This window comes from Mus pahari, chromosome 3, assembly GCF_900095145.1.
Source record: "Mus pahari chromosome 3, PAHARI_EIJ_v1.1, whole genome shotgun sequence".
In the NCBI taxonomy this organism is placed as follows: domain Eukaryota; kingdom Metazoa; phylum Chordata; class Mammalia; order Rodentia; family Muridae; genus Mus; species Mus pahari.
The window spans coordinates 145,521,056-145,542,148 of NC_034592.1; the positions used below are offsets into that span (position 1 = coordinate 145,521,056).

The 21,093-nt window shown below is 50.9% G+C and overlaps 1 protein-coding gene across 4 annotated transcripts in view; it reads left to right on the plus strand.

Annotated features, from left to right (window-relative positions):
* Positions 1-681: 681 nt before the first annotated feature.
* Positions 682-21,093, plus strand: part of Tox2 (TOX high mobility group box family member 2) — a 118,454-nt gene continuing 98,042 nt past the window's right edge. For 2 of the 4 annotated variants that reach the window (XM_021193768.2, XM_021193769.2), the window contains exon 1: positions 682-798. In XM_021193768.2, coding sequence (XP_021049427.1) covers positions 700-798 — 99 coding nt within the window. In that variant the 5' untranslated portion in view covers positions 682-699. Of the gene's footprint in view, positions 799-1,917; positions 2,057-2,273; positions 2,323-21,093 lie in introns of those variants that run through there. The other 2 variants (XM_029536440.1, XM_029536442.1) reach the window with 2 other exon arrangements.

A 21,093-nucleotide genomic window follows, 5' to 3' on the forward strand; every position in this document is an offset into this window, starting at 1 on the left:
ACTACTAAGGGGGCGGGGACTTTCCACAGTCTCCATCCAAGCGCTTTCACTTCTGCATGCTCTCCCTTTCTGATGCCTCGATTTCCTCATACATAAAATAAACCTTTATGCACTTTGCCCCTTCCCCCGTCCCTCTCTGAATAACTCAGATGAACTTGAGGTGTGTGTGTGTGTGTGTGTGTGTGTGTGTGTATGTGCGTGTGTGTGTGTGTGTGTGTGTGTTGCAAAAGGCCCAGTCCGACAGGTAAGATGGTGCCCATCTCCAAATGGATGCTCCTTCAACTACTTCCTACTTGCCCTGCAAGCCAGGTGGGGATTGACACTGTCCCCAATATTTGGGGCTGGGAATGTCCCATTTCTGGACAGGGGTGGCCTAGAGATTTCTCTCTTTCCTCTCGCTCTTGGTGACAAAAGGCGGGACAGGAAAGGTCCACTTGGACTGCCAACTAACTCTAGGGGCGGAGGGCTGGGCGGAGACCAGGGCGACCAGGGGCCCCCCTTGCCCTCGGCGGCTCCTGAGGCCGGAACAATAGCGCTTGCGGGCGGGGCGGGGGAGGGCGTGGCGGGAGGGCGTAGCTCCCCTCCGGGCGCCGCCCCCGGCCCGCCCCCCGCGCTCACACACAGGCTCGCATAGGGCTCCCACGGCTGCCCGCCCAGGCACTGCCCGCGGGAGCCGCCGCCACCGCCGCCGCGCCCGCCATGGACGTCCGCCTGTATCCCTCGGCGCCCGCGGTAGGTGCGCGGCCCGGGGCCGAGCCGGCCGGCCTGGCACACCTGGACTACTACCACTGCGGCAAGGTAGGCGGCAAGGTTGGCTGGGGGCCCGAGTGTCCCGGGCTGGAGCGTGGGAGCAGGAGTCATCTCGTGGCTGCGGACGTAGGCACTCTGGGGGCGCACACGGGGACACGCACACAACAGCCCGGACGACGGGCACGTGCCACTCACACCGCTACCCTCGCGGTCGGTCACACACACGCCGGGAGTTGTAGATCAAGGGGAGAAGTCAGCCCGACAGCTTCCCGTAAGACGACACAGTGACACACTCACCCACGCTCTTCGCTTTCATTCACAAGCCGACGCGCAGCGACTCTCTGTCACCCAGCCAGGCGGCACCACACACAGCCTTCGCCGTCCCACATAAGTCACGGTGCCAGTCATTTATCCTCAACCACACGCAGCCTCTCGCCCACGCACAGGGCTACACTAACATACAAGTCACCTCATCTATCTACACTCATACACAACGCTGCCACACAGGTTCCCAGCTGCTGTCACATCCAGTGACAACGGGGGATAGTCACACAAAGAAGTAGCTCCGACAGTCACAGCTCAGACTCACAATGACCCACAAATGTACACGGTCGGTCACACAGATCCATCCCCTGGACGAGAAGCTTCAGCTACAAATCGCCCTGACGGCTACCCAGTCACACCCGGACACACCCAGGGACAGTCACAGGCTCCAGCACCCTCCACTGCTCGCCCCTACCCCTCGGTCGTCCATACTCGCGCGTCGGGGTTTTAACTTCTCCGGGCTGAGCATTAATTGGGCCGTTTACTAATTGGCCTTCACTACTCCGTGGCGCCTCCGACTCAATGCCGGTGTCGTCCAATCAAGGCCTATCCCTTCCCTGGATCGGGGAGCTAGCGTCCCTCCAGGCTAGGGCTGCAGTGAGGAGGTGCACTCTCGCTCCCCCTCCCCACCATTTTTCCAGGTTCTCTGTGCTCAACTCCAGCCAGGGCCCCCACAGCGCGGCGCCTCCGGGAGGCAGTGCCTGGATCTTGGGACTGGAGGCGTCGGACCCCAGCTCCTCTTAGAGCCCAGCGGGCACGGTCAGGGGCAGCGGCGCTGTCTGAGTCCCCTTCTCTCGTAGGGAAGGGAACTTTGAAACTTAGTTCGGACGCCAGACGGTCGGTGCGTCCCCGGGTCTGTGCGTCGGTCGGGGTCAGGCTGGAGCCGAGCGAGGCTTTTCGTCACTCGGAGCCCGGATTGAACAGCGCGCGTGGGTCTCCGGGCGGTCGGGACGTAGACGCGCGGGCTCCGCGGCGCTGCGTGGTGAGTGCGCGTCGGGTGGCTGGATCCATGACCCTCTGGGGGTCTGTCCCCTTCCCTACAGGCTGTCCGCCCAGCCCCTGGCTGCGGGAATGTTGCCGGGATGCTGCAGGAGCCGAGCGTCCGGCCGATCGCTGGGCCTCCGGGGCTGGGCCTCTCTGCAAGTGCATCCTCAGGCCCTAAGGGAGCGGCTGCGGCCGGGAGCCCTCTGCAGTTCGCCCTGGTCCGGGCGGTGCGGGCCACGCAGGCGGGGGCGTCCCGGGGCGGAGGTGGGCGGCGCGCATCTCTCGGAGGGGGGAAGAGCAGATTATCTTTTGTGCGCTGATCCGCAAAGTTGGAAGCCTGAGAGGGGGGATGGTGCCTTAGAGAGAAGGCGGGTTCCGGAGTCGCTTCCAGTGTGGTGGTGGGAAAATGGGTTAAAACCAGCAAGTGGAGTTTTACCAGAAGCTGAAGGATGGGGCAGCAGGTCATCTTCTGCCCTTGGTTGGCTTTGTTTAAAATATCGAATGGGCAAAATGGGGTTCACCCTCTGGTTTGGTGGCCGCGGTGGAGATTGGGGATTTATGCCTTGAAGTCTGGGTACCCAGGCTGGGGGTGGGGTAGGGTAGCTGGAAGAGGTCTTTTGGAAGTGATGTATCTGCAAGCCCTACCAGAGTGGGGCCTGACTGTCTCCCGCTGCCGCCTTTGGGAAGTAGGACGCTGCCGACCCTCCACCCCCCCATCCCAAGCCCCAACCCCTGCCGCCGCTTTATTCTGAAACCTCTGACTCAGCACCAGAACCTCCTAGGTTGCAACCTGCTGGGAAGGGCACAGAAGTGGAGGGTAGAGATTTTGGTTTCTATCTGTGCTCTAAGACCCTGGCCTGAAGCTGAGGAAGTTTTGAGTATAGTGGGTTGGGAAAAGCCACCAGAACGCTGGAAAGGAAGGTGCGGAGCATGGACTTAGATGTGAGACCCGCAGTTTAGTCCTTCAGGCTGGGGTGATGGGGCACCTGGCTCAGCCTGAATCCAGAATCCTGTTGACAGATTTCCCAGTGTGCTGTGGCCTTCAGTGGTGGTTCTTGAGGTTCACTGTGACCAGGAACTCCCCTCCCCCCACTTTCTTGTCTGACACCAGAAACTGATGTTTGTGGAAAAGAAAATGTCCAGGTTTCCAGCTCTCTTACAGCGGCTCACTATCAGAGTTGGAGACCTAAGGTGTAATAGCCACTCTGGGGCAGCGTGCGTGTGCCTGTGTTGAGAGGTGCTGTAAAATAGGTTAGAGAGCCAGGACACACTGGGGACTCTGTTTCTGGAGCCAGGACAAGAGGCTTGTCTCTCAAGCATTTGCCCAAACGATGTCAGACAACCGTGGGGCAGTTGACCTGGAAGGGCCCTTGGCGACGGTCCCCTTGGCGACTGTCCCCTTGGTGACTGTCCCTTAGCAATCCTCCACATAGAGATTCCCAGCCTCTTTAAATCAAAGTCCTGAGCGCTAGCTGTTCTTCTGCTGGGTTTTGTTTGAGCAAACACACAATGATAAAAAGCCACTGAGCTTCATTTTAGCTTCAAAATACTTGTGTGATTTATTAATTACAGTAATGTTAGCATGCATGAGAAGAAAATGTCTACTAGGTATAAAGCAAGCATGTTATTTTAAAAATGTAGTAACTCTTTGGTAAGCACAGGGGCTCCTGGCTTCTGGCATGGAGGATCTGGGATTCCGTGAAGGGAACTATTGATCTCTTTGCTTCACCGAAGGCAAAAGTCAGTCATAGAGTAGCAGGGGAAAGTCAGAGATGAGGCTGAATCCAAGTTTCTCAATTCACAGCAGGACAGCAGTCTGGCCTCCTTGTGAATCTCTCTCTGTCCTGGTTTGGGGACTGGGAAATCTATGTTCCACCCACAGAGGATTGAATTCCTTCCATTCAGACTTTGGAAGGCTGGGAGCTCCCAGCTCAGCCAAAGCAGACGGTACCAAGAGGTCACTGGGACAGGGCGAACCCGGCTTCCTAGCTCCATATGTGGCTTTGCGTACTAAAGAAAATGGTTTTCTCGCTCCTTTAAAAAAATTAAAATGCATGTGTGTGCAGGCGTCACAGTCAGAGGTCAACCTGAAGCTCTCTCCTTTCCACTGTGTGTGTCCTAGACATCCAAGGTTGTTAGGTCTGGCAACAGGTCCCTTTACCTGCTAAGTCGCCTGTAGGCTTTCTAGCTCTCTGTTGCTACAGAGTATGATCCAACAGAATACAATGTAAATGAGCTTGGTCAGATATAAACACTCATGAACTCACTAATCCAGTCTAGGTAGAGAATATTTCCATTACTCCAGAAAGGCTCTTGTTCCCTTCCTAGTGGGCACCCCACCTTTGTCCCAGCGGCAACTTCTTACCTGATTTCTATTCCCTACCGTTTTTTTGTTTTTGTTTTTGTTTTTGTTTTTGTTTTTTTTCTGTTCATTTTAAGACTGTGAACTCTTCTTGAGCCCCAGTGTGTCACATACAGCATGGGCATTTGGAGTATGGCTTCTTCTTCTTCTTCTTCTTCTTCTTCTTCTTCTTCTTCTTCTTCTTCTTCTTCTTCTTCTTCTTCTTCTTCTTTTAGCTCAATCTGTTTTTCACATTCATCTTGTGTGTGTGTGTGTGTGTGTGTGTGTGTGTGTGTGTGTTGTTCCACTTTGTCACTGAGTGATATTGTGTCGTGTAAATACAATACAACTGGTTACTTTACCTGCGGATGGGCATTTGGGTTTGTTTCCAGTCTGGGGAAATTGTAAATAAAGCTACCATGGATGTTCATCTACAAGCCTTCTTTCAAAGAGAACAAAATGTCTCTTATCATTGAGCCTTGGTATCCTCTTTACATTTTTTTTTTCTGTAAGATTTATTTATTTTTGTTTTATGACTGTGGGTATTTGGCCTGCCTGTATGCATGTGCAGGATGAGCATGCAGTGCCCATCAAGGCCAGAAGAGGGCATCGGATCCCCCTGGAACTGGAGTTCCAAATGGTTGTGAGCCCCAGCATGGGTGATGGAAAGGAAACCTGGGTCCTTTAGAGAAGCAGTCAGTGCTCCAGGCTGACCCTCACTCCCACCATGTACCCTCTGGAGGACATTGCCTACTTCTGCGATTCAGGACACAGGAGTGAGGGATGCAGACTAGGCACAAACCAGCTATTGATTAGTTGGTGGTAAGATTAACCACCTACCACCTACACCAGCAAGAGGTTTAACCTCTCTATTTTAGCATCCTTTTATCCCTAATTGATACACACTAAAGGCCAACCTGTGTGCCACTCCCTGTGGAGCACTCTGTGGCCAGCAACATCTCTCTCCAGGATCTCTCAATAACTAGTACTGCTTGGGATAAGGGATGTTCTACCATCTGTCAATCAACAGATATTTATTGATTACTGTTTTGAGCTAGATATTTTCTAGGTAACCAATGCTATGGAAATGAACAAATTGTTGCTCTCAAAGCTTATCTGTCTGTATGTATGTCTATGGATAAAATACAGTATTATGATTAATAGGTCTCTAGATATTTTCTGGATATGAAGTAGGGAAGAGGGTTTAGATGAGACAGTTCTGGGGCAGCTTTGCAGTTTGTGTGTGTGTATATGTGTGTGTGCGAATGTGAAGGTCAGATGTTGACACACTGGATGTTGTCATAGTTAGGGTTAGTGTTTGTCAATGTTGTACACAGTTAGACCTCAGAAGACGCACTCTCAGTTGAGGAATTGAGTCTATGAGATTGGCCCATGGGTGGGTCTGCTGGATATTTTCCCAAGCACTGATTGACTCAGTAGGGTCCAACCCAACTGTGGGCCGCACTACCTCTAGGCAGGTGGGTCTGGAGCAGCTGTATAAGAAAGCTGTCTGAGCAAGCCAACTGGAAAAGAGCCGATAAGCAGTGTTCCTCCACAGTTTCTGCTTTAGTTCCTAGCCCCAGCTTCCTGCACTAGCTTCTCTCAGTGATGGGCTGTAACCTGTAAGCTAAATAAACCCTTCCCTCCTCACGCTGCTTTTGATCATGGTATTTACCATAGCAACAGGAAGCACAATTGAACAGGTGTCTTCCTTTATGTATATTAAGACCAGTTTCTCCTCAACTTTCTGGCCAACAGTCTTCTAGGACCCACCTGGCTCCAGCCCACCATCACTGGATTATAGGCATATTACGCCTCCACTTCCATGCCTGGCTTTTACCGGGGTCTGGGGATCCAAACTTGGGTGTCTATGCTTAGGTTGCAAGTACTTTATCCACCAAGCCCTCCCCCAGCCTGTTTTGCAGTTTTAAAGTGGAAGGTTGGTAGCAGGCCTCTGAAATGTTGAAAATTTATGTACACAGTAAGAGTCGCTTGATGATTTTTTTCAAAGTGTTATTATTTTATTCATATGTATGTCTGTATGGCTGTATGCCTGTGTGCACACATGTATACAGATGCCTGTGGAGGCCAGAAGAGGGTATTGGATCTTCTGGAGCTACAGTTGCGGGCAGTTGTGGGCCTGTGGGTGCTGGGACGTGAATTCTGACTCTCTGCAAGAGCAGAAAGAGATCTTAGCCACAGAGACAAACAGATTGTAAGCGTCTGATCTGGTAAGTTTTGAAAAGCAGCTTCCTGGGCCACGCTCCCAGGGATTTCTATTCATTTGGTCCTAGTGGGTGGGCCCTGAGGATTTGTACGTCTCGTGAAGCCCCCACGTGATACTACAGCTGGTCGGTCACATGTTAGAGGCTATAGTTTGTGTAGTGTCGGCTTGCTTGTTTGTGTACAGTTTTGTGTGGGCTCCTGGCAGGCAGGAACCACGCTCAGCTCTTGGCACAGTGTCTTTTCATAATGGCTCGGTGAGTAAGTGGTAGTGGGTGAATTATTTTGCTCACCACCTACATAGCTCTGGGTATAGCATCGGATAAGGATGGGAACCAGGAAAGCTTGGTTACTAAATGGCCGGAGGCTCCCTTTGGCAAAAACCACAAAGTGGAGGTTACTTCCCATGATGGTTGTGTATGCTCGGCCCAGGGAGTGGCACTATTAGAAGGTGTGGCCCTGTTGGAGTAGGTGTGCCACTGTGGGTGTGGGCCTTAAGACCCTCATCCTAGCTGCCTGGAAGTCAGTATCCTGCTAGCAGCCTTCAGTTGAAGATGTAGAACTCTCAGCTCCTCCTACACCATGCCTGCCTGGATGCTGCCAGGTTCCCACCTTGATGATAATGGACTGAACCTCTGAATCTGTAAACCAGCTCCAATGAAATGTCCTTTATAAGACTTGCCTTGGTCATGGTGTCTGTTCACAGCAGTAAAACCCTTATTAAGACACTTCCTATCCTGGACTTGGGGTACCTGAGTCCTTTACAGCATCTGTGGGGAGTGAGATTTGCATGGCTTTCTTCTGCGGGAGGGGGGGGCAAGGGTCAGTGGTGGGTCCCATGGGAGGAGCCCTGGGCTGGCTGGAATTAAGGGGTTCTGTCGGGAGATCAGAATCTCTGCCAGAGAGCTCTTTACTTCCAGACTTAGGGTTTCTTTTGCTGTGAAGAGGTACCATGACCACAGCAACTCCTATAAAGGGAAACAGAAAATTGGGGCTGGCTTATAGTTCAGAGGTTCAGTCATTATCATCATAATGAGCATGGCTGCTGCATGCAGGCAGATATGGTGCTGGAGGAGCCAAGGGTTCTACGTATTGATCAGCAGGCAGCAGAAGGAAACTGTGAGCCATGCTGGGCATAGCTTGCGCATATGAGACCTCAAAGCCTGCCTCCACAGTGACACACTTCTTACAGCAAGGCCACACCTATTCCAACAAGGCCATGCCTCCTAATAGTGCCACTCTCTATAAGCCAAGCATTCAAACTCATGAATCTGTGGGGGCCATTCCTATCCAAACTGTTACACTGTCCCTCTAGTCCTGCATCCTGCCTACCAGAGGGTCCTCCCAGATCTAGCTTCTGTATGTCAGGAGCAGCAGTCCAGGCTGCCGCTGCTCACTTCAGTCTCCTGAGTGGCTTGGAATATGTCACTAGCTTTCTCTGGGTTTCTGCTCCCCTGCATACAAAGGAGAATCGAATCAGCAACCATCACCCCTCTCTTTTCACAGAGACAACATCTTAAGACCCCCTCAGAAGATCCAGTGGGAGCTCTTCACTGTAGTTGAGATGCTGGTCTCTAGGATCCTCAGACATTCTCAGGAGACATGTTTTAACAGCAGCAAGCCCTGCCTCTCCCCACCCGGTGGCTCTGGTTTAAAATGAAATCTGATAGTTGTCCCCATATATGTTCTAGCAACCAGTGTCTTTACCGTGAGGTGAGGCAGCATTGAGAAGGCCCATGCTGTGTTCTACAGACTTTTGGCCCCTAAGACTATAGGCTAAATCTGCCCCTTTATTTTTTTTTTTAAATCTTTTAGCTTCCAGTTTAATTCTTTTTATTATTGCGACCGAGTTTGTCCCTCTCCCTGTGGGTGTACCCTAGGCCCCCCAATCTTCCCTCAACAAAAATCTTCCATGGTTGATGCTTCGAGTCAGATTATGTTTTCATGAAAAGCATGTGACCCCAAGGTGAGGAAAACTCCTTATAAGCTGTCAGGGATTTCAGGAAGCCGCCTGACTGCCCAGGTCGGGGCTGTGTACCCCAGGCCTGTAAGATACCCCCATGTCCAGAGCAGTCAGATGATTTTCTCCCCGGGGTCTCTGGGTTAGAACTGAGTGGTCCCCTCATGGCAGCTCCCTGACCAGCAAGATTGGCCCCGCCCTCTTGTCAGCAGTACGAGCTTCCAGCTGCTTCCCAGGTTAAATAACTTGAGATGGAGCCCAGTGATCAGGACAGCTGTGCCTTCCAGCTACTGGGTCAGGGTTTGAGAGGCACAGTGCTCCTGGCACATGGGGGGAGATCAAACACAAGCCACTGGGCTTTTCTGCCATCACAAGACCAAGAAACCATCATAGAGACTGGGTCAGAATTTTGGAGAGTGATGCCTCTGTCCCTCTATACCCACGCACACTCAAACCGAGTAGGCTAGTGTGTAGCATGTGGGTATCCTTGCTCCCCTGAAGGCAGGCCTCACCACAGGGGTGGACAGATCCCCTGGGGTGCTTTACCCTCTGCCTGGAACACCCCCACCTCTGTATATGCTCCACGCCCCCACTTAGCTCTCCTTGCATTTAAGACTCACCTGTGTGACATTTTACAGAAGGCCAAGCACTGTCACTGCCCCTGACAACTGTGTGTGATCCTTGGTCTACATTCTGAGTCAGCAGATAGCAGATCTACATGGTCTTTCATCTGGTAAATGCATCTTTCTCACTGAGTAACCGAACATTCAGGATCAGGCTGAATTCCCAGCACCAGGCACACAGTAGGCACTCTACAAAAACCCATTGTACGCCCCCACCCCCGCCTTGAGAAATCCAGCCACAGGCACTGTGTAACCATAATCTTCCTGCTCCCTCTAGAAGGCAGCAGAAACCCTAGTCACACCATAGCAGGTTTTAAGCATCAAGGTAATTGATCAAAATTTATCACCCTGTGCTACACAACATCTTCTTGCTAAGATATAAAATTATCATTTACCATGACTCATTAAGTTAATAATTACAGGCCATATGCTTTTATTGCTTCTCCCAAGCCAAGGTGATAAATCACCCTGTGGGTTTGGGTCTGTGTAAATACAATGACTACCAACAGTGCAGATATGGGATTTACAGACAGGAACATACAGGGAAGAAGTACTGAACTGAAAACATAGCCCTGCGAACCTGCCAGCCCCTCCTGGGGTCTCTGAGTTCCCAGGCCCGTGTTTCTCCACCAGGGCACAGTTTTAGAATATTCCTGGTTGTCATAGCTTTGGGGGGGGGGTGCTTCTGGCATCCAGCAGGTGGGGGCCAGGGATACTACTTCTAGTCTTACAGTGCACAGGGATAACTCCATGTATGATCAGGTCCAGTGTGCCTGGCGTGCTGGGTTAGGGAACCAGCGTTCTGGACCAGCAGCGACTTCCACCGTGACTCTTAATTTGCATCTGTGGTCACTTCTACTGTGCATGTTCTTTCCATTTGAGCTTCACAGCAAAAACATAAGGCGTTGCTGTCTTTAGCTGTAGGCTGGACCAAGCCACTGATCAAAGGCTTTGGGCTGATGCATGGACCACTTTGCTCTGTTCCCAGCCTCCTCTGCCACTCTTGGGACTTCACAGAGTTTGTCAAGGATAGTTTTTCTAGGGACAGTGGGTTCCATGGTCCTTAGGGCTCCCTGGCTGTGTTGTCAGTCTCTCCTTCGGCTTTTTATTTCCAGCAGTGTCTCAGTGTTTCTCATGGCTGCCCCCTTCCTGTTGCCCCCTGGGTTCTTATGTACTGATCGAATTTTCCCATACATGGATCTCTATGTGAACTGTGAATATTTATGCATTATGAATATGTGTGTGTGTGAGGGGCTTTTTTTTCCTTTGTCATCCTTTTGGGGTTTAGAAGCAAGGGGAGAATGTGAAAGTAAGTTTAGTAGCTGCCCAAAGCACCTAGTCCCTGATTAGTGAGTTTTGTTTGATTTTTTTGTGGAATTTCAAAGGGAAACCATAGGGTAGAAATAAGCCCAGATGACCCTTTGCCATCTGTAGGTGAGGATGGTCCCAAATGGCTAGAGTACCAGGTGATAGAGGAACCAGGATTTGTCCTTTTCTCCGTGGGTGGCCTCCGCACGAAGCTGCCTCCTGAGAGGTGTGGGCATGCGCGTTCACCTTCGTGTGTATGTGTATAAGCACATGCGAGTGTGCAAGGGGCCTGTGTGCTGCTTGCCCCTTCTCCTCTTGGAGAACTTGCTCTTGTGGGGGTCTGGCATGTCCAGCTGGGCCTCCTGCCTACGGCTCCAACTTCAGGGCTCATTTGCCAGTAGGTCGGCTGCCTATTACAGCTAATTAAAGCATGCTTATCTCCAAGTTGGGTCTCATTTTTAGAATGATTCAAAAACTGGTTGGAAGTGATTCTGATTCCATAGTTAACCCCAGGTCAATCTCATGCATAAATCTTACTACTGCAGTGAACTGTGTTTCGGCTGGGCCTGGACTTTCGGGAGAGGAAGGTAAGACCCCTGGCTTCAGGGCCTGCTTCTTTATTCTGAAAACATTGCTGACGGCTCCATGGGTGATTTCAGAGGCCCCCATGCTTCCTTGAGTTCTTTCCATCCACCTGAGAGGTGAGTTAACTTTTAATGTGGAGCCAGATGGTCACACGACTCTGCATCCGATGAAGTGCCTGGGTTCACATCTTGGCGCTTTAGATGCTGGGCGACCTTGAACCTGTTTCCCAGCCTCTCTGGATTTGTTTTCCTCATGCCACACTCTCACCTCATGTGGGTGTTAAGGTCAGATCAGTTGTTTTCTAGCTCATCCCTCCTCCTCGGGGTGCTCAGGTCACTTGGACCTTAGGAGGGCAGCGAGTAGCACCTCACTGTCAATAGAGAATAGGAGAAGCCTGCTTTTCCCTGTAGCTCCCTCAGGAAGCCTCTTGGAGTCAATCGCATGGTCAGACTTAACTCAGGAGCCCAACCTGGGTGAGACACCCAGTGTCCTGGAAGCATTAGGGATGGGAACTGCAGCCTGTTCCTCTCCACAGGAGGTGCCCTTGCGGCTGTCTGTCTCTGCAGGCCCAGCGATGGCAGGACCAGAATCTCCTCCTCTGTGCCATCCCCTCCCTCCTTCCCTCTGCGCTTTAGTCCAGGCAGTGCGGAGGAAGAACAAGTGCATCCTGGCAGGTGGTTTGAGAGCCTCCTTGTCCTCAAAGCTGTTTCTCTACAGCGGCCACATGTCCCTCAGCTGTCAGGCTCCCCACAGGGGACATTGCAGTGTAATTGTCACTGTGCTCAGGAAATCCTAAAGTGTGGCTACTTTATCAGCTATTAGTACATCTGTACATAGTTTCTCCCTGTCTAGGTGAAAGTCATTAGACAGAATGCTTGTTTTGTGTGTTTGTTTGTTTTTACCATAGAGCACATCGACTGAGAATGGGCCAGGAGTATCTTTTTTGTTTTGTTTTGTTTTTCGAGACAGGGTTTCTCTGTATAGCCCTGGCTATCCTGGAGCTCACTTTGTAGACCAGGCTGGCCTCGAACTCAGAAATCCGCCTGCCTCTGCCTCCTGAGTGCTGCGATTAAAGGCATGCGCCACCACGCCCAGCGGGCCAGGAGCATCTTAACCTCCAGCGGGTTTGCAGTCAGTTCACAGGATAGGAATCTCTTGCAGCAGGAGGTCCTGATGCTGATCCTTTAACTCATTCACCCAAGAGTAGTGGTGTGTGTGTGTGTGTGTGTGTGTGTGTGTGTATGTGTGTGTGTGTGTGTGTATACTAGCATATATGTGTGTGGGGTTATAGGACATGAGGGTGTGTAGAAGCCAGAACATTGTGTGTCTTCCTTAGTTGCTTTCCAGCTTATCTTTTGAGACAGGGTCTCTCACTGAATCTGGGTCTAGACTAGGATCAGAAAGTCTTGGGGTTCCCTCCTGTTCCCCCCCCCACCCCCCCGTGTTGGGATTGAAGGTTTCCCTGGCTCCGCATAGGTGCTAGGGATTGAACTCAGGTCCTTGCACTTGCATGGCAGGTGCTTTAACCCAGAGCCACCTCAGTGTCATTTGGGGGTTAAATGGAATTCCTCAGGATGCTGACACTACATTATACACTGCGAATTTTCTGGTTGAGTTCTGTAAGACATACATACATGCACATAAACATGTATATATGGATATACCACATACACATGAATAACATTCACACAAACACACATACACATAAATATTTCACACACATGAAAACCCAACATACATGAATACATACACACACATGAATAAACATACATGAACACATACTACACACATATGTGTTTCACTTACATTGCCCAGGAAATATGCCTTATTGTACTTACCTGGAGTCACTCCTGGATGCAGGAGTTTGTAAGAGTTGCCCTTCATTCATTCCAACATCCAAAAGCCATGTCCAGTCCACTGTGCCTGCAGCTTTGTGTCAGGTGGCAGGTACAGTCACATGTGACCCCCATCCCGTAGGAGCTAATGTCTTATCAGATGCATAACAAGATCGATTTCAGATGTGTGTGGTAAACATTAGGTATAGATCAGGACACCATGGGATCCCCAGGCCAGGCTGGCGACTGAAGACGAGGGTTTGTCAGACCAGGGGAGGCCTGCCCGCTTTGGACAGTGATCAGGGCCTGGGTCGTTATTCTAAGTAGACGGAACAGCAGATGTAAGGACACAGAACTGATATCGGGGTGAGGCTAGAGCCGGGAAAGCTAGTCATGATTTCTGGGCCTCAGTTTTCCCCTCTCCAAAATGGAAGTAGCATTGTCTGCCTGTTTATGGAGCTAAGATAAGGTAAGAACGCATGGTTGGTTAAGCACCTGACAGAGTTGACCCGAGTTCCCTTTTCAAATCTAGCTGCAGGGGCCCACGTGCCAGACTTGATTTTAAACAAGATAAAAACCAGATAATAGAAAGAGCCTTGGCGTTGTTGGTACACTTCTGGGAGTCACTTTCTGCCTTGCAGATGGAGCCCTGAATAGTGGCCGAGGGCCCTGGGTCATTTCTCCCAGGATCAGGAAAACGCAGAGCTGTGCTTTCTTAATGCCTTGATGTTTGGTTTTTGTTTATTTTTGTTTGCTTGTTTTGTTCTGTTTGTAACAGGGTTTCTCTGTATAGCCCTGGCTATCCTGGAACTCACTCTGTAGACCAGGCTGGCCTCAAACTCACAGCGATCTGCCGCCTGCCTTGTTCTTAGCAATATGCCACCACCCTACTGGCCCAGGTATCCCTAGTATGGTTGTCTCTCTAGTGACAGGCCTACCCTGCCTGGTGTTCTGCCCACTCACGAACTTGCCACTCCCTCCCCTGTCTTTCTGAAAGGCGACTGCGCCATGCATTCCAGACAGGGCACTTCAGCTCTCAATGCAGTGTGGAGACATTTTCTGTCCAGTGACGGAATGTTGCATCCTGGGAGGGCGATGGAGTCTTTGTGGAGATCTTTCCACCGTAGAATCAGTTCTGTCTCTTCTGTGTGGAGAAATGAGCTGTAGTTTTCTCAGATCTCTGTTTAAAACTTCTTCATGCAACTCACCTTTGCTCTGCCAGTCCCCACTTGGTCTAGCCACTGTCTGCTTCTCAGACCCCACTCTCAGCCACTTTACATTAAGCCCCAGGCTCCAGGCTCTGTTCTAGGAACATGGCGAGCAGTCAGCCTTGCCATCGCCTCCGTTGTGGCTCTTCTCACAGTGCGCTGGGCCTGCTGACCTTGTCTGGAATGTTCCAACCTGCATCCTTACGTGGAGGCTTGTGCTGACCACTCCCTTGGGTCTAAGCTCTAGCTTCTTGTCATGCTCTAGTTCCTGACATGGTCACCCTTTTCCCTAGCCTAGCCTTTAGTGTATTCCTTTGGGGGTATAATGTATCTGGGGAATTATTTGATCGTTTCTACCCTGGAGAGTAAACTATGAAAACCAGTGAGATTGAGTTTATTTGGCTCACACGCAGAGCAACACCTAGCACCTGCCATGAGGCTTGCTATGGAAGGAAGGAGGGAAGGAAGGGAGAGAGGGAGGGAGGGAGTTAGGGGAGAAAGAGGCAGTTGTTTTTCATAAATGTCCCCCATAATACATCTAGGTTGTTTCTGAGAATAATCTTATTCACCTTCTCTGGCCCTTCTTTACCTCCTTGCCAGGAGAAGCTGTGTCTGGGACTGGCAAGTATTGACAAGCACGGATCCTCTGGTGGCATCCCACCAGGGACATCTCCAGCTGAGATGTCTCCCAGGGAGGAAAGTGGGAATGCCAGTGAGGTGGACTGAAGGTGGAAATTCTTAGGCTCTGCTTTGAATTCATGCTTGATCTCCATGGCAAGGGCCAGCAGACCCAGCCCCATCTCCCAGCCAAGGTGACCTTGGCTTTGCCCAAAGGGACACGTCAGCCCCCGTTGCTTGGACTGAAGGATCTGGGGCACTGTCAGCCTGGCCTTCAGAGATAAGGGAGTTTGTCTCTGGCGTGGAAACATTTCTGTTGAGCAAGCGAGACTCGTGGGTGGTCTCTGTTCTGAAAAGACGGTTCCCCCTCTCTTTATTAAACCATAAACCATGAACATGATATTTTCTACCCCAAATCACAGGGGAACTATCCATCCCTAGCCCACTTAAGATTCCAGAACACCACTCATGTTGGCCCTTTGTCGTTTTAGTATTCAATGCTGTCAATGAGGCTACCACATCCTGGTCTATCAGAGATACTGTTTTTTTTTTTTTTTTTTTTTTTCTGGGAGCAACATGTCATTTACCCTGTCATGTGTCGGTGGATCTGGTCCCTCCCTCTCATCCCCCTCCCTCACCCCCCAGGGTAACAGCTTCATGGAGGACTCCGGAGGAGCTGTGTCAGTTGGTAGAGTGCCTGGCATGCACAAAGTCTTCAGCTCTGCCCCTAACACCGTCTGTACAACGGAGGGTGTGTATACTTGTAGTCTCAGCACTTGGGATGTGGCGGTAGGGGAGTCAGAAATTCATGGTCATCCTCGGCTAAACAGTGAGTTTGTTGCCAGACTGAGCTACACAAACCCGTGTCTTAACAAAAAAATAAAATAAAATAAGAGCACACAGCATATTTATAGCTTCTGATTTTGTTGGCATGTTATTTCTCTGTATGATGATGTATGTGCATATATGTGGGCATGTAGACTGTCAATTCCCACCTTCCATGTTGCATGACTCAGGGTCTCTTTGCTATTTGCTGCCCCTGGCCCACAAGCTTCCTGGGACGCTCCTATCAGTCTCCCATCTCACACCTTAGGAGCATGGAGATTGCTGACACACACTCTTTTGCCCAGCTTTTACATGGGTTCTGAGGATTCAAACTCAGGTCTACTAGCTTGCTCAGCAAGCATGTATACCCTCTGGCCATCTTCCCAGCCTCTGGCGTGCTATATCCACAAGGGTGGACTACCTTTGCCAGCAGCAGGAAGAGGTGCCCATTTTATCCTGCCCGTACCACACAGCTCATTATTTTCTGTCAAACCTTCAATTGTGTGGATACCTCCTGCCCAGTCTGCCTAACATGCAGACTCCGGGGTCTTTGTGATGTGGAATTATCTGCCCATCAATGCAGATTTCAGCGATGAGCTATGTTTGCCATTGTGGTCTGATCTGTTGTTTTTTAAACGCCTGGGGTAATATCCTCAATCAGAGGGCAAACAGAAGAAGGGAAAAGTGGTAATAAAAAATGAATTAGGGTGATTAGCAAAGGTGAGTGCTTCCCTCCTCAGGCGACAGGCTGAGTTGACGGAGCTTTGCAGGGTGGCTCCTGTCCAAACATGCAGCGGGATTACGGCAACCTCCAGGCTGGCCCTGGGGTCTGCTCTGCATATAGGATTCTGGTATTGCGTTTAGTTCTGCAAAGGTCATTGATACCTCTTGGAGGAGGATCAACCCCTGGTGGGTTGGAGCAGGGTCTCCAAAGAGGGGTTACTTCCCCCCTCCCCCGTTTCCGTCTCTGGCCCAGCTGAGGACCTACCTCTTCCTTTGGGGCAGAGACTCCTATGGGCTTGCTCTCTGCAAGAAGGAAGCAAAGGTTTTAATTGACTAATGCGAGCATAATGGGGGTCCTGAGAACCTGGGTGTTCAGGGTCCCTGAGTGGGGCTTTGGTGAGCCTGTGCAGAAGGTTGGGCTATGCCTCAAGGGCGGGGGGAAATGGGATGATACATTGCATTTTAAAGGACACCAGAACTAGCTGGGCTAGGTCCTCTGTGGTTGAGAAGAAGCAGAATTCTGGGGAGTAAGGAAGGTGTAGTGTTGTGGTTTGCAGCCACACAAGGTAAAAGGGTTGGCTAATATTCCCGTCAGTTCATGGTTCCCCACAGTGGGATAATGACAATGAGTCCCCAAAGATTTTGCATCGCAGAGGTCCCGACCAGTGGTCCCCAACCTTCCTAATGCTGCGACCCTTTAATAAAGTTTCTCATACTGTGGAGACGCCCCCCAGTCATAAACTTATTTTGTTGCTACTTCATAACTATAATCTTGGCACTGCTATGAATCATAAATATCTGATATTTGACCCCAAAGGGACTGCAACCCTTTGGTTGAGAACCACTGACCTAGGAGTTGCTGGAGGGCGGACCAGAGCATGTGTGTATAAATGTTGAAATGCCTAGAGTCAGCTCAACCCAAACATTCTGGGAGAAGGCATGGATGAGGAGAGCTCTCAGTAGAAGGGCTGTGGCCTCAGCTTGAGTCATATTTTAGCGCGACCCTCATGTCCTCCAGAGATCCACCAGTGCCTGCATTGATAGGGTTGAGGTTACAGGTGCGCACCACCACGTGCCGAGCTTCTCACGTGGGTGCTTAGGCTTAAGGTCAGGTGTTGATGCATGAGCATCCTTAACAACTTATTCCAAAACCCCTCTACTAACAGGTTTTGCTCAGGTATACAGAGCTTTCCATCCAACCAAAGGAAAAGGGGGACAATGGAAAACGAAACTGGAGAACCACAGTACAAGCCAGGGTTACAGAGTTTCAAGGCAGTGAGACTGCGTGTGGTCAGGGCTCCATCTTGAGATGTGTCCAACTCTGGCCTTGAGGACAGTGGGACTCATAAATGGGAACAGTGGGTGCTGAATCCACTTCTCTATATGTCCCCTGCAAGGGAACTGACTGGCACTGCAAACAGAGAGGATCGTTTTGAGGATACACAGCAGCATAATCGGTGTCCCTGTAGGGTGTGGTGCACCTGCGGCATAGGCATTGTGGGTAGAGGCATCCAGTACTCATCCAGACCCAGTGAGCTTGGGCTCAAGATAGAGCCCCAAGATGCACAAAGCGGCTTCAGTCACTTCCCCACATGCAATCCGTTCAATGGAAGCTCACAGCTTCTCGGCTCTTACAGGTGCCGACAGAGACATCACAATATTGTGAAATTAGACGCCCGAAGCTGACTTCATTACCAGCTTACCTGGCGTCGGAGCAGCAGCCGCCTTAGCACCGACAGTTGGGTGTGACAGAGCTAAAATTGAACTTGGCAATTACCACTCCTGAGAGGTTCTCGAGACTGTGAAAGGAAGGTTCCATGGAAATCAACCCTGATAATCACGGGGTTTAAAATTAGCCCGTTACTATTAAGGCTGTGCCATGCGCAGAGGCTTCGTGAGTCAAGGGACAGGGGCGGGGCAGGTTTGGGCAGCCTGAGGTACCTTGGGCACACCTGCTCTAGTGCTTGCTTTTCCAATTAGTTCCAGTGTGGATGCTCAAAGCTGCTATTGTTTTCTGCATGGGTTGCCCCCTCTCCTGCCTCTGCTTCCTCGGCCTTCATGTTTTCTTTAGACCTGCAAGGGGCTTTCCTGAGTCTCTTGGTGGGACGTGACCCAGGGAGGGATTCACTCTGGATTAAGCTCAAAGAAAAGAGCCCTGTGACATGGCTGAAGGCTCCTTAACCCTGTATGGGATTGTCTTCCTGAAGCACTGTCTCCTTCTCCTTTTCCCTCTCCTCTGTCTGTCTGTCTGTCTGTCTGTCAGTCATCAGTCAGTCAGTCTGTCTGTCTCTACATGTTCTGGGGAATCTGGTCTAACTCAGGTCCTCATGTTTGCAAAGCAAACACTTTACTGACTGAGCCGTCTCCCCAGTGCCTTTCCTGGAGTTTCTGTGGACCGTCGTTCATTATGTCCCCATTTAATAGATGAAGATAGCTCAGGGCCCATGGGTGCTCATGAATGGTTTCTAGTGGATTGTGGGAAATCACTGTAGAGTGGCCTGGCTGTGCGCTGGATCCTTGTGAAAGGGAAGACAGAAGTTCAAGCCTGCTTTGAGCCTAAGCTTTCTCACCTGTCTGGCAGACTCGTGCTGTGCGGATGTCAGGGAGTGCCTCCTACAGGGGGCTGTCATTCTTAAGGGTGACGCTTGTGCCAGGCACCAGACCAGACTCTTCCCATAGTTAACACCTGCTTTGCATGCTAAACCCAGGGGAAAGTTATTGCTCCGTCTCCACGTTAGTGAATGAAGGCTCAGAGAGGTATCTGAACAAGAAGAGGCCGGGCCAGACTTCCAACCCAGGTGAACTGGCCCAGGAACCTGGCCATCATCCCTTCACTCTGGAAGTGAACCCCCACCAAAGTCCCACAAGAGGTTTTATTTCAACACACGTACACACACATTTCGTGAGCTGTCTCTAGGGCTCTAGAGAGGAAGGCAGAAATGGAAATGTCTTCCCAGCAGGCCCCAGCCCCTCCACAGGAAGCTGACTCATCTCTTTGTGTCTCTGTTTTGAACCATAACCATCCAACAGCCCAGTAATCTGAAAACTTAAGTATATCAAACAAAAACTAGTAATCTAAAACAAAAGTTCTGGGGGGCCTCCAGGTGCAGGGCACCTCCCCAGTTCCGTGCCAGCTGTAGCTCCTCCAGCCTGCCCCGGGTACCTTGGCCACGTGTTGTTCGATGCTATGAAAAGTACAGTGGGTCCTGGAATGGGGCTGCCCCCCCCCCCCCCCGTTCTGAGGCTCAGCTTGTCAAACAAGCCTCATGGTTCAGCCCGCTGCGTTAGAGGGTTACCCAGCCTGGCCCTGTCCAGCCCTGTTGTTGGCACAAAGTGTGTAAATCATGACTTGGAAGCTCACCATCACCTTTGTTCTGGTGTGGGACCATACCCTGAGTCTTGCCTTCCAGCCCAGGTGGAAGAACTCGGGCCTCCGCCCTACAGAGTGATGCTTTTCCCTGCACACTGGTTGGCAGGAGTGGGGTCTAGGATTGGGAGAAGAGTATGGAGACTTCCAGGACTTGTCCCAGATCAACCTGCTTCAGTCTCTTCAAATGCACCCACTTTCTCTAACCAGATTGTCCCTGACTTAGAATAGTTAAACCAAAGATTTGTTTTTTGTTTGTTTGTTTTTTTTATAATAATGCAAAAGCAGTCAGGATTGGTGGCTCATATCTATAGTACCAGCACCTGAGAGTGAACGTGGAATTGTGAGTTCGAGGCCAGCCTGGGCTGCAGAAAGGAACCCTGTCTCAAAACAAATAAATATCAAAACCAAAGACAAGCAAGAATGTGTCACAGCAGTGTGCACCAGGAGGCTGGGGACAATCCCAGTGACATGCAAGTACAGCAGTCAGTCACCTGAGCCACTCAGCTGTGATGTCTGAAAGTGTCCTGCACCTGTTTGAGGTGGGCTGGGCTAAGCCGGGGTATGTGGAGTAGGGTTTTGAGATGGGATGGTTTCAGCTTGCCGTGGACTTACCAAGATGTAATTCTGTAAGTGCTCCCAGACTCTGCTCCTTGTTCAAATCCCACTGAGTGTGAATGCATCTATGTGCATGTGTGCACAGAGGACAACTTGAGGTGTTGTTCCCCAGGTCTGTCTGGCTCCATGGTTGTGTGTATTCTCCATTTTGAGCACCTACCAGGTATCAGGCCTTGTCTAGGAGTTGGACTTAACTTAGAGATAACCGAGACGGATAAACTCAAGCGCCTCAGTGATCAGAGCCTCTCAGGGGATGTCACACAGTAAATACAGGGACACACCTGGCACACGTTAAGAAGCATGCTGCAGGGAGGGTGACCCCATGAGGGGAGCATGATCCCTGCCAGAGAGCAGCGGGGCTCCTCAGGAAGCAAGAGCTTGGCAGGTTTGGAAGGGTGGGACAGGCTGGCAAGAGCGTTGCAGGAAGCAGAAAGCGGCGGGAGAAAGGCACACACACGCAGGCTCCAGTTGTTCATCTCCACCGCAGCTCCCTCCTGCTCTCGCACTGTCCCCTTTATCACACTGGGCTTTGCTGTGCCCTGGTCCTTGTCTGCCACTTAGCTGACCATTGTTGTGTGTGGTGACTAGCAGGATTCTCCAGGGTTCTTCTTTCTCAGGCCTGGGATCTCTGTTAGCTTCGCTAGCGTCTCAGCTTCTATGGCTCTGGCATGTCTCCCCAAACGTCCCGACCGATGGGATAGCACCAAGTTCATGGCATCTGGTAAATATTACTCTTCCCATTCTATAGACAGAGAAATCGAGGCCCTAGGAAGTCAGCTGTCTCAGCCAGCAGAGCTAGAA